A 13909-nucleotide genomic window follows, 5' to 3' on the forward strand; every position below is an offset into this window, starting at 1 on the left:
TTTTTTGTGACAGAGTTTTGCTCTTGTTGCCCAGGCTGGAGTGCAGTGACGCGATCTCAGCTCACTGCAACTTCTGCCTCCTAGGTTCAAGCAATTCTCCTGGCTCCGCCTCCCAAGTAGCTGGGATTACAGGCACTTGCCACCATGCCCGGCGAATTTTTTGTATTTTTGTTAGAGACAGGGTTTCACCATGTTGGCCAGGCTAGTTTTGAACTCCTGACCTCAGGTGATCCATCTGCCTCAGCCTCCCAAAGTTTTGGGATTATAGGCATGAGCCACCTCACTCGGCCGCCAGTGGGTATTTAGAATGCATTTGAGGTTGATGTTCCTGATTTTGTGAAATTATCAATTTGTGCATTTGTGTAACATTTTTTTTCTGGCAATACTTACTGTAGTAAAATTATAAACATTGTGCTCAGTATCTTATCAATTTTCCTTTTCTTTTTGTACAGCCACCAGATCAAGTCATTACAGTATAGTAACACAGGAGACATGATTCTTGTTGTATCTGGAAGCTCTCAGGCCAAGGTGATTGACAGAGATGGTTTTGAAGTAATGGAATGTATAAAAGGAGACCAGTATATTGTGGACATGGCCAACACCAAGGTAAGCATGAAACAATATTTTAATGAATTAAATTAATTCAGCACACATTTATTAACAACTATTTGAGTTATCATGTAATAATTCACCCCAAAAGTTAGTGTCATAAAACAATAGCAATTTATTTGTTCTCACAATGGTGTGGATTGGCTGGGAAGTTCTGCTTCATACAGTATCAGCTGGAGCACTAGGATGGCTATAAGATACAAAATGGGCCCAGATGATTTGCAGTCGATGTCCTGCTCCATGGCATCTCTCTCTGTCTTTGCCTCTTACTTACTTCTACCCCACCCCTTCCCTTCTTGCTGGCGCTCTCTCTCTCTCTCTCTCTCTCGCTGTCTTTTTCTCTTGCCACATGTCTAGTTTGGGTCTTTTTACAGTGTCTTAGTAGGTGTATTAGTCTGTTCTCATGCTGCTAATAACGACCTGTTCGATACTGGATAATTTATAAAGGAAAGAGGTTAATTGACTCACAGTTCTACATGGCTGGAGAGGCCTCACGATCATGGTGGAAGGCGAGGAGGTGCAAAGTCGTGTCTTACATGGTGGCAGGCAGGAGAGAGCATTTGCAGGGGAGCTCCCATTTATAAAACTATCAGATCTCATGAGACTTATTCACTACCATGAGAATAGCATGGGGGAAACTGCCTCCATGATTCAATTATCTCCACCTGGCCCCGCCCTTGACACATGGGAATTATTACAATTCAAGATGAGATTTGGGTGGGAACACAGCCAAACCATATCATTCTGCCCCGACCCCTCCCAAATCTCATGTCCTCACATTTCAAAACCAATCATGCCTTCCCCAAAGTCCCCCAAACTTTTTTTTCAGCATTAACTCAAAAGTCCATAGTCCAAAGTCTCATCTGAGACAAGGCAAGTCCCTCCCACCTATGAGCCTGTAAAATCAAAAGCAAGTTAGTTACTTTCTAGATACACAGGAATACAAGCATTAGGTAAATAGACCCATTCCAAATGGGTGAAAGTAGCCAAAGCAAAAGGGCTACAGGCCCCATGCAAGTCCAAAATCCAGCAGGCAAATCTTAAAGCTCCAAAATGGCCTCCTTTGACTCTATGTGTCACATCTAGGTGATGCAAGAAGTGGGTTCCCATGGTCTTGGGCAGCCCAGCCCCTGTGGCTTTGCCGGGTACAGCCCCCTTTCTGACTGCATTGAGTGTCTGCAGCTTTTCCAGGCACACAGTGCAAGCTGTCAGTGGATCTACCATTCTGGGGTCTGGAGGATGGCAGCCCTTTTCTCACAGCTCTACTTGGCAGTACCCCAGTGGGGACTCTTTGTGGGGGCTCTAACCCCTTATTTCCCTTTGACACCATCTTACCAGAGGTTCTCCATGAGGGCCCTGCCCCTGCAGCAAACTTCTACCTGGATTTCCAGACGTCTCCATACATCTTCTGAAATCTAGGCGGAGGTTTCCGAAGCTTAATTCTTGACTTCTGTGCGTCTTCAGGCTCTACACCACCTGGAACCTGCCAAGTCTTGGGACTCGCACCCTCTGAAGCCATGGCCTGAGGTGTACAATGGCCCCTTTTACCTATGGCAGGAGCAGCTGGGATGCAGGGCACCAAGTTCTTAGGCTGTACACAGCAGGGGATCCTGGACCCACAAAACCGTTTTTTCCTTCTAGGCCTCCAGGCCTGTGATGGGACGGTCTGCTGTGAAGATCTCTAACATGCCCTGGAGACATTTGCCCCATTGTCTTGGTGATTAACATTTGGCTCCTCATTACTTAGGCAAATTTCTACAACCCTATCTCCTCAGAAAATAGGTTTTTCTTTTCTCTTGCATCATCAGGCTACAAATTTTCTGAACTATTCTCTGCTTCTTCTTGAACGCTTTGCAGTTTAGAAATTTATTCTGCCAGATACCTTAAATCATCTCTCTCAAGTTCAAAGTTCCACAGATCTCTAGGGAACTCTAGAAAAAAATTCTGATTTTCACTCTTTTCCCCCTATCTTGTGCCCTTTTCTAATACAGAGGCACAATGCCTCCAGTGTCTTTGCATAGTGAGAGTGACTTTACTCCATTTCCCAACAAATTCCTCATCTCCATCTGAGACCACCTCAGCCTGGACCTCATTGTCTGTATCACTAATAACATTTTGGTCAAAGCCATTCAACAATTCTCTAGGAAGTTCCAAACTTTCCTACATTTTCCTATCCTCTTCTGAGCCTTCCAGACTGTTCTAGCCTCTCCTTGTTACCCAGTTGCAAAGTTGCTTCCACATTTTCGGGTATCTTTACAGCAGCTTCCCACTCTACTGGTACCAATTTATTGTATTAGTTTGTTCTCACACTGCAAATAAAGACATACCTGAGACTGGGTAATTTATAAAGGAAAGAGGTTGAATTGACTCACAGTTCTGCATGGCTGGGGAGGCCTCACAATTATGGTGGAAGGCGAGGAGGTACAAAATCATGTCTCACATAGCAGCAGGCAAGAGAGAACATGTGCGGGGGAACTCCCATTTATAAAACCATCAGATCTCATGAGACTTATTCACTACCATGAGAACAGTATGGGGGGAACCATCCCCATGATTCAGTTATCTGCACCTGGCCCTGTCCTTGACACATGGGAATTATTGCAGTGCAAGGTGAGATTTGTGTGGGGACACATCCAAACCGTATCAGTAGGTTTTGACTTCTTACTTGATTGCTAGGTTGCATGGAGGACAAACATGGAAATTAATTAAGTAGCTTAATATCTGGCTTCAGATCTTAGGATTAGAGGGCCAGCTCAAATTTGCCGGGAGGGGAGGTAGATCCCACCATTTTATGGGTGAATGGCAAAATCAAACAGAAATTATGTAAGATGGGAGATATTGATTCAGGCATCTTTGGAAACATTCTCTTCAGCAATTTTTGTGCTAGGCTTTAGGTCAAGAAGGGGAGAGACAGCTGACATGCTGTGGTACACATCTGTAGTCCCAGCTACTTGGAAAGCTGAGGCAGGAGGATTGCTTGATCCCAGGAGTTTGAGGTTGTAGTGTGCGATGATCGTGCTTGTGAATAGCCACTAGCCACTGAACTCCAGCTTGGGCAACACTGAGACACCCTGTGTCTTAATTTCAAAAAAAAAAGGAAAGAAAGTGATCTCAGTTTTTAATGTAAATATTTTTAATGGGATAATGATATTTTAAAATCAAATGTATATTATATATCATTTAACTATAGGTCAATAATTGTATAAAACTTAAGGTACGAAAAACATTTATTTTTGCTAACATGTCTGTGAGTTGACTGTTCTTGGCTTGGTGAGGCTCCAGGCTATAGATAGAGTCTAGGTATGTTTTCTGTGTGTTTGTTCCCCCTTGGATCAGTGGACTACATGAGGATGCGTTTTTGTCACAGTGATAGAATCACAAGGAAACTCCAGTTCAGGAAGTACATTTTAAGCCATTGCGTATATCATGTCCACTAACATTCAGTCAGCCAAAACACATACCTTGTCCATGGCTAACATTGATAGTATAGATAAATATACCTGATCTCTAGCAGGAGGAACTGCATTGTCTTGGGGAAAGGTTGTAGATATAGGGAGGGGTGATGGTTTGGGAACAATAATGTAGTCTGTCACAAACATATTAAAGTGTAACTGGATATGGTTGATGCAGAATTTTGAGCCTTTAATTCTGATTTTTATTCTTTTCCCCCTATCTAGTACCCTTTTCTAATACAGTAATTCTCATGATTTTTGTCTGAATTGAAATCTTCTATGAGATTAGATTGTCTACGAAAATACAGTCGATCCTCTTTGTTTGCAGCTTTCGTATTTGTGAACTGACCTACTATTTTTTGTAATCCCCAAATCAGTACTCATAGCACTTTCATAGTCATGTGCTTGCACAGAGTGACAAAGAATTTGAGTTTGAACAGGGTGATATTCTGCCTTCTTTTTCAGCTCTCATACAATAGCCAGGTATCGTTTTTGTTGTCTGTTTAATGCCATGCTTTTCCTATTTTTGTACTGTTTGTTGGTTGTTTTGCCATTTAAATTAGCCCCCAAGCATAGTGCTGAAGTGCTGCTTTGCATTCATAAGTCCGAGATGTCTGTGATGTGCCTTACAGAGAAAATACATGCATTAAATAAACTTAATTCAGGCGTGAATGCTGTAGTGCCATTGGGTGTGAGTTCAATGTTAATGAATCAACAATATATATAATTTATTTATTTATTTATTTTTTTTTTTTTTTTTTGGAGATAGAGTCTCACTCTTGCTCAGGCTGGAGTGCAGTGGTGCAGTCTTGGCTCACTGCAACCTCTGCCTCCTGGGTTCAAGCGATTCTCCTGCCTTAGCTTCCTGAGTAGCTAAGACTACAGGCATGCGCCACTATGATTGGCTAATTTTTTTTCTTTTTTTCTGTATTTTTAGTAGAGACGGGGTTTCACCATGTTGGCGGGGCTGGTCTCAAACTCCTGACCTCAAATGATCCGCCTGCCATGGCTTCCCAAAGTGCTGGGATTACAGGCGATAGCCACTGCGCCTAGCCAACAATATATATTAAATAAGCACACATACAACAAAATTAGGTGTTGGTAAGTTTACAAAAATGTGACCAGTGGCTTGCTGAAACCTAACTTTTTATTTACTAATTCAGTGTTCATGGAACTTTATAGACCGTAACTACACTGAATAATGAGAATCTGCTGGAATCTTTTTAGGTGCTGTAGATGAGCCATTGGATTAAATTATTATAGTATGTTTCAGACTGCTCTATGTTGAACCCTAGTGAAGTGCCTTTCAAACCCTAATAAGAATCACAATCTCATGTCCTTTCTTTTGTTATTGAATGCCCAGTATGTGTTAGCGATTCAAACAAATTTCAAATATAATTTTTTTTTTTTTTTTTTTGAGACAGAGTCCAGCTCTGTCACCCAAGCTGGAGAGTGCAGTGGCATGATCTCGGCTCAGTATAACCTCCGCCTCCCGGGTTCAAGCGATTCTCCTGTCTCAGCGTCCTGAGTAGCTGGGATTACAGGTGCCCGCCACCACGCTTGGCTAATTTTTGTGTTTTTAATACAGATGGGGTTTTGCCAGGTTGTCCAGGCTGTTCTCGAATTCCTGACCTCATGTGATCTGCCTGTGTTGGCCTCCTAAAGTGCTGGGGTTACAGGCATGAGCCACCATGCCCGGCCTTGACTTTTTAATAATAACCATTCTGACTGGTGTGAGATGGTATGCCATTGTGGTTTTGATTTGCATTTCTCTAATGATCAGTGATATTGAGCTTTTTTTCATATGCTTGTTGGCTGCATGTATGTCTTCTTTTTAAGTGTCTCTTTATGTTCTTTGCCCATTTTCTAATGAGATTATTTTTTCTTGTAGATTTGTTTAAGTTCCTTATCGGTGTTGGACATTAGATCTTTGTCACATGCGTTGTTTGTAAAAATTTTCTCCCATTCTCTACGTTGTCTGTTAAAGTGTCTTTTGCTGCGCAGAAGCTTCAAGAAGAAAGGAATCCTACTGGTTCTGTGTCTGTCTCTTTTGGCATTCTTAGACTTATGTAGTCATCCATATAGAAAGATGATTAGAAAAGTAGGACAAGAATAGCAGAAATCTACATAAAAATGTAGGAAATTAAAATTAATTACCAGCATACAAAAAACTGCTATAACTCACCCCTCCTTGCCAAATATTCTCTCTTTTGACTTTGAAATCGTGGCTTATATGTACTTTCTCCATTTCTCAGATATAAATATAATTAATTGACTGTTTATTTGTCTAGGAAGTGTTACTGATACCTTAATTGTAGTCATTGGCTTGAGTGATGGGTTTTGGTAATTCAACTACTATTACTTGAAAGTAGTACATTTCATAGGATACTGTTATAAAATCTTTTTAACCTCTTTTCGGATTCCAGGAATAATTAGTAATCGTGGTTTACTGGAAAATTCAGTGAATAGGGTGTTAAAGGAAGCAATTTATTAATACTGTATCTAATCTATCATGATAAAATATACTTCATATATAAACAGGCCCTCCTAATTATATTGTTAAATTGCTATTAAATTTGTATCTCATTCTTTATATACATTTTAGTACGTTTATGTATATAATAATATATATATTTTATATATATATATATAGATATAACATTTTTTTTTTTTTTTTTTTTTTTTGAGAAGGTATCTGGTTCTGTCACCAGACTGGAGTGCAGTGGCGCAATCTCGGCTCACTGCAACCTCTGCCTCCTGGGTTCAAGTGATTCCCCTGCCTCAGCCTCCCAAGTAGCTGGGACTACAGCCTCCTAAGTAGCTGGGACTACTCCCAAGTAGCTGGGACTACATTTATTGAAATGTGCAATAAAATACCACCATGCCTGGCTAATTTTTTGTATTTTGGTAGAGGTGGGGTTTCACCATGTTGGCTAGGATGGTCTCGATCTCTTGACCTTGTGATCTGCCTGCCTCAGCCTCCCAAAACGCTGGGATTACAGGTGTGAGCCACCGCGCCTGGCCTATATGTATGTATTTTGAAAGAATACTTACAGGTTCCACTTATACCCACTTATAGGTGAGAATATGCAGTATTTGGTTTTCTGTTACTGTGTTAGTTTGTATAGGATAATGTCCTTAGGATACATCCATGTTGCTGTGGAGGACGTGGTCTCATTCTTTCTTCATGGCTGCATAGTGTTCCATGGTGTATATATGCCATACTATTTGGTACTATGCTGCTTACCTGGGCGATGAAATAATCTTTATGCCAAACCCTTGTGACATGCAGTTTACCTGTATGATAAACCTGCACATATACTCTGGAACCTAAAATAAGAGTGAAAAAAAGAAACTTTACCTATCCTCTGCAACAAAATAATATCAATACATGAAAAACAACATAAGAAAACTATACAAAATTTTAGATAAATGTTTATCTGCTGTCTAGTTTAAGGAAGATAACTGTCCAAGCATAGAAGTTATCAAAATTAAAAGGCAGACTACAAACAGGGAAAAGTAATACAGGGTTAATATACTTAATATATACATGTGCTTGAAAAAGAATGAAATGGACCTGATATATTGACATGGTAAGAAATCTGAAACCAAAATAGGCATCCACAATTAAAACAACAAAACTGTATATTATGCTACTGTATAATAATAAATTTTGTAAAAAAGAGTACTTGTAGGGGTATAGAAATACATACTGGTCTATGACCCAGTGCATTATAGGGAAAGTATTTACACTCATACCTTAAACAATTTTTTGTTTTTAATTTTTGTGGGTACATATTGGTATATATATTTTGTTGTTGTTGTTTGTTTGTTTTTGTTTTTTTGAGATGGAGACTCAGTCTGTCACCCAGGCTGGAGTGCAGTGGTGCGATCTCAGCTCACTGCAACCTCTGCTTCCTGGGTGCAAGCTATTCTCCTGCCTCAGCCTCCTGAGTAGCTGGTGATTACAGGTGCGCTCCACCATGCCCGGCTAAGTTTTGTGTTTTTAGTAGAGATGGGGTTTCACCATGTTGGTCAGGCTGGTCTTAAACTTCTGACCTCATGATCTGCCCACCTCAGCCTCCCGAAGTGCTAGGATTACAGGCATGAACCACCGTGCCCAGCCCAGTAGATGTATATATTTACGGCGTACATGAAGTGTTGTTTTTTGAGACAGGGGCTTGCCCTTATGCCCAGGCTACATTGCAGTGTCCTGCTCCTCCTATGCTCAAGCTGTTCTCCCACCTTAGCCTCCCGAGTAGCTGGGACAATTGGTATACACCATCATTCCAAACGAATTAAAAAAAAAATTTTGTGTATGCATGGAGGTGACGTCTCAATATGTTGCCCATGCTGGTCTCGAACTCCTGGGTTCAAGCTATCCTCCTGCCTTGGCCTCCCAAAGTGCTGGGATTATAGGTGTGAGCCACCATGCCCAGCCCATCAGTTATTTTGACACAGGCATGCAATGCATAATAATCACATCAGGGTAAATGGGTTATCCATCACATCAAACATTTATCCTTTGTGTTACTAAAAACCCAATTATACTCTAAGGTATTTTGAAATGTACAATAAATTACCATTGAATGTTGTCACCCTGTTGCACTATCAAATACTATGTCTTATTCATTCCATCTAACTATATTTTCTACCTATGGAAACCATCCCTGGCCGGGCGTGGTGGCTCACGCCTGTAATCCTAGCACTTTGGGAGGCCAAGGTGGGTGGGTCACCTGAGGTCAGGAGTTCAAGACCAGCCTGGCCAACATGGTGAAACCCCATCTCTACTAAAAATACAAAAATTAGCTGGGTGTGGTGGCGGGTGCCTGTAATTCCAGCTACTCGGGAGGGAGGCTGAGGCAGGAGAATCACTCGAACCTGGGATGCAGAGGTTGTGGTGAGCCGAAATCATGCCATTGCACTCCAGCCTGGGAGACAACAGCAAGACCCCGTCTTAAAAAAAAAAAAAGAAACCATCCCCACTCCCCCATCCCCCCACTACCTTTCCCAGCCTCTGGTAGCTATCATTCTACTTTACATCTTTGTGAGTTCAGTTGTTTTAATTTTTATATGAGTGAGTACCTGAGAAGTCTGTCTTTATTTGCCTGGCTTATTTCACTGAACATAATGACCTTCAGTTCTGTCCATATTGTTGCAAATGGCAGGATTTCATTCTTTTTTATGGCTGACTAGTTCTCCATTGTCTATATGTACCACATTTTCTTTATCCATTTTTCTGTGGATGGACACTTAGGTTGCTTCCAAATCTTGGCTATTGTGAATAGTGCTGTAGTAAATATGGGAGTGCAGATATCTCTTCAATATACTGATTTCCTTTCTTTTGAGTATATACCTAGTGTGGGATTGCTGGATCATATGGTAGTTCTATCTGTAGATTTTTGAGGAACTGCCATACTCTTCTCCATAGTGATTGTACTAATTTACGTTCCTAACAACAGTATACGAGGGTTACCTTTTCTTCACATTCTTGCCAGCATTTATTATTCCATCTTTTGGATAAAAACTTTTTTAACTGGTATGAGATGATATATCATTGTAGGTTTTTTTTTTTTTTTTTTTTTTTTTTTTTTTTTGAGACGGAGTCTCACTCTGTCACCCAGGCCTGGAGTGCAGTGGTGTGAGTTTGGCTCACTGCAACTACTGCATCCCGGGTTCAAGTGATTCTCCTGCCTCAGCCTCCTGAGTTTCCAGGATTACAGGTGCCCGCCACCATGCCTGGCTAATTACTTTTTGTATTTTTAGTAGAGACAGGGTTTCACCATGTTGGCCAGGCTGGCCTCGAACTCCTGACCTCATATGATCCACCCTCCTCGGCCTCCCAGAGTGCTGCGATTACAGGCATGAGCCACTGTGCCCGGCCTAATTGTAGTTTTGATTTGCATTTCTCTGATGATCTATGATGTTCAGCACCTTTTCATATGCCTGTTTGCCATTTGTATGTCGTCTTTTGAGAAATGTCTACTCAAATATATTGCCCTTTTAAAAACTGGATTTTTAGATTTCTTTTTCTATAGAGTTGTTTGAGCTCCTTATATATTCTGGTTATTAATCCCTTGTCAAATGAGTAGTTTGCAAATATTTTCTCCCATTCAGTGGGTTGTCTCTTTACTTTGTTCATTGTTTCCTTTGCTGTGCAAAAGCTTTTTAACTTGATATGATCCCATTTGTCTATTTTTGCTTTGGTTGTCTGTGCTTGTAGGGTATCACTCAAAAAATCTTTGCCCAGACCAATTCTTAGAGAGTTTCCCCAATGTTTTCTTTTAGTAGTTTCATAGTTTTAGGTCTTAGACCTAAGTCTTTAATCCATTTTGGTTTGATTTTTGTGTATTCCAAAAGATAGGAGTCTGGTTTCGTTCTTCTGCATATCGATACCAGTTTTCCCAACACCATTTATTGAAGAACTGTTGTTTCCCCAATGTATGCTCTTGGCACCCTTGTTGAAAATGAGTTCACTGTGGATGTATGGATTTATTTCTGAGTTCTCTATTCTGTTTCATTGGTCTACGTGTCTGTTTTTATGTCAGTATCATGCTGTTATGGTTACTATAGCTCTGTAGTATAATTTGAAGTCAGGTAATGTGATTCTTCCAGTTTTCTCCATTTTGCTTAGGATAGCGTTGGCTATTCTGGATCTTTTGTCATTCCATATAAAATTTTGTATAGTTATTTCTATTTCTATGAAGAAATAGAAATGTTGAAGACATAGAAGAAATGAAGAAATAGAAATGTTGAAGAAATAGAAGAATTGTTGATTTTTTTTTTTATTGAGACAGTCTCTCTGTCGCCCAAGTTGGAGTGCAGCGACGTCATCTTGGTTCACTGCAACTTCTGCCTCCTGGGTTCAAGCCGTTTTCATGCTTCAGCCTTCCGAGTAGCTGGGATTACAGGCATGCACCACCACACTCAGCTAATTTTTGTATTTTTAGTAGAGATGGGGGTTTCTCCATGTTGACCAGGCTGGTCTCGAACTCCTGACCTCAGGTGATCCACCCACCTCAGCCTCCCGAAGTGCTGGGATTACAGATGTGAGCCACTGCACCTGGCCGTTGATATTTTGATAACAATTGCATTGAATCTGTAGTTTGCTTTAGTTAGTATGAACGTTTAACCAATATTGATTTTTCCTATCCAAGAACATGGAATATCTTTTATCTTTTGGTGTCCTTTTCAGTTTTTTTTCCATCAGTGTTTTATAGTTTTCATTGTAGAAATCTTTCACTTTTTTTTTTTTTTTCCTTTTGAGATGGAGTCTCATTCTGTTGCCCGGGCTGGAGTGCAGTGGTGTGATCTTGGCTCACTGCAACCTTAGCCTCCCAGGTTCAAGCAATTCTCCTGCCTCAGCCTCCTGAGCAGCTGGGATTACAGGCGCGTACCACCATGCCCGGCTAATTATTTTTTGTATTTTTAGTAGAGACGGGGTTTCACCATGTTGGCCAGGCTGGCCTCGAACTCCTGACCTTGTGATCTGCCTGCCTCGGCCTCCCAAAGTGCTGGTATTATAGGTGTGAGCACCACACCTAGCCAAAATCTTTTACTTTATTGGTTAAATTTATTTCTAGGTATTTCTTTTGTAGCAGTTATAAATGAGATTACTTTCTTGATTTCCTTTTAAGGTTGTTTGCTATTTGCATATAGAAACGCTACTGATTTTTGTATATTACAACCGCACTGAGCTTATCAGTTCTAATCATTTTTTTTTGTGGCGTGTTAGGTTTTTCCAAATATAAGATTATATACTCTGCAAACAAGGATAATTTGACTTCTTCCTTTCCAGTTTGGATGCCTTTATATTTTTCTCTTGTCTGATTGTTCTTGCTAGAACTTCTAGTACTATGTTGAATAACAGTGGCAAAAAAATGAGCATCCTTGTCTTGTTCTGAATCTTAGAGCAAAGGCTTTCAGTTTTCCCCCATTCAGTATATTAGCTGTGGGTCTGTCATATACGGCTTTTATTGTGTTGAGTTATGTTTCTTCTATACCCATTTTTTAAAGGGTTTTTATTATGAAGGGATGTTGAATTTTATCAAATGATTTTTCAGCATCAATTGAAATGATTATATGGTTTTTGTCCTTGATTCTGTTGATATGGTGTATCACATTGATTGATTTGCGTATGTTGAACCATCCTGGCATCCGTGGGATAAATCCTCCTTGGTAATGATGATCTTTTTTTTTTTTTTTTTTTTTTTTTTTATTTGAGACGGAGTCTCGCTCTGTTGCCCAAACTGGAGTGCAGTGGCCGGATCTCAGCTCACTGCAAGCTCTGCCTTTCGAGTTCACACCATTCTCCTGCCTCAGCTTCCTGAGTAGCTGGGACTACAGGCGCCCGCCACCTTGCCCGGCTAGTTTTTTTTTTTTGTATTTTTTAGTAGAGACGGGGTTTCACCGGGTTAGCCAGGATGATCTCGATCTCCTGACCTTGTGATCCGCCCGTCTCGGCCTCCCAAAGTGCTGGGATTACAGGCTTGAGCCACCGCGCCCAGCCATGATGATCTTTTAAATGAGTTGCTGAATTCGGTTTGCTAGTATTTTGTTGAGGACTTTTACATCATTGTTTATAGGGATATTGGTTTGTAATTTTCTTTTCTTTTTTTTTTTTCCCTTTTCTTTCTTCCTCCCTCCCTCCCTTCGTCAGAGTCTTGCTCTGTTACCCAGGCTGAAGTGAGTGTGTGTGTGTTTTTTTTGATGTGATGTCTGGTTTTAGTATCAAGCAAGGTAGTACTTCCTTGTATAATGAGTTTGGAGGTATTCATTTCTCCTCTATTTTTTGGAATAATTTGAGTAGGAGTAGTATTAGTTCTTCTTTAAACATTTGGTAATATTTGGCGATGAAGTCATCAGATCCTGGGCTTTTCTTTGTTGGGAGACTTTTTATTACAGCTTAGATCTCATTACTTGTTATTGTGTGTTCAGGTTTCGGATGTCTTCATGGTTCAATCTTGGTCAGTTATGTATGTCTGGATATATATGAAATGGAGATATATATATATATCTCCGTTTCTTCTAGGTTTTGCAATTTATTGGCATATAGTTGCTTGTAGTAGCCTCAAATTATCCTTTGAATTTCTGCAGTATCTGCTATCTTGTTTCCTTTTTTATCGGTTTTTATTCATTTGGGTCTTCTCCTTTTTTCCTAGTTAGTCTGGCTAAAGGTTTTTCATTTTATCTTTTATAAATAATGTTTAATGGATATCTAATAGTAATTCATTTTGTACTATAGAAAATATTGAAAAATTTCAAAGAAACATAATTTTATTACTCAAATATAATCACTATTCATATTTCAATTTCTGTATGTCCTTTTTTCTTTATGTGTCTAAAAAACATTTTCTGACCACCCCATAATGTTTGTGTCAATTATTGGTTGGAGTCACATTTTGCGTGTTTTACAGTTTTGGGATTATGTGCAAGTCTCTCGGGCTGCAGTGGGGGGTGTATGGGAGTGAGGGATAGGGGACCTTCTCCTTCAGTCAGAGAAGTTCCAGTTTTGTCTGTTTTGTGTATTAGAATTTGCCACAAGAAATCCTTTACAAATCAAGTTCTGTTGCTTCTTTAAAATATGAAGATCACTGGTCTGGATGGAGTTGGTAGGATTTATTGGTTATTTTGTCTGGGAAAATGGGACATTAGTTCTTCTGGTTTAGGTGGTTAGCAGAGTAGGAAAAGGATAAGCAGTTATTCCAACCTTTAAACCATGCAAATAAAATATACTTTAAAAATTGTAGTTATAATGTCATTAAAATTCATTTGTCATCAGCCAGAATTTTCCTTTGCTCTTTCAATTCTTAGGCATACCCTTTGCCTGAGATTCATATGGGGTTCTT

General features: G+C 40.1%; 1 protein-coding gene across 3 annotated transcripts in view; it reads left to right on the plus strand.

Moving 5' to 3' along the window:
- Positions 1-13909, plus strand: part of WDR70 (WD repeat domain 70) — a 385782-nt gene that overhangs the window by 106902 nt on the left and 264971 nt on the right. For all 3 annotated transcript variants that reach the window (XM_017853196.1, XM_017853195.1, XM_017853194.1), the window contains exon 8: positions 453-606. In XM_017853196.1, coding sequence (XP_017708685.1) covers positions 453-606 — 154 coding nt within the window. The remainder of the gene's footprint in view (positions 1-452; positions 607-13909) is intronic.

This window comes from Rhinopithecus bieti, unplaced genomic scaffold (genome assembly GCF_001698545.2).
Source record: "Rhinopithecus bieti isolate Rb0 unplaced genomic scaffold, ASM169854v2 scaffold_34818, whole genome shotgun sequence".
NCBI classification, from domain to species: domain Eukaryota; kingdom Metazoa; phylum Chordata; class Mammalia; order Primates; family Cercopithecidae; genus Rhinopithecus; species Rhinopithecus bieti.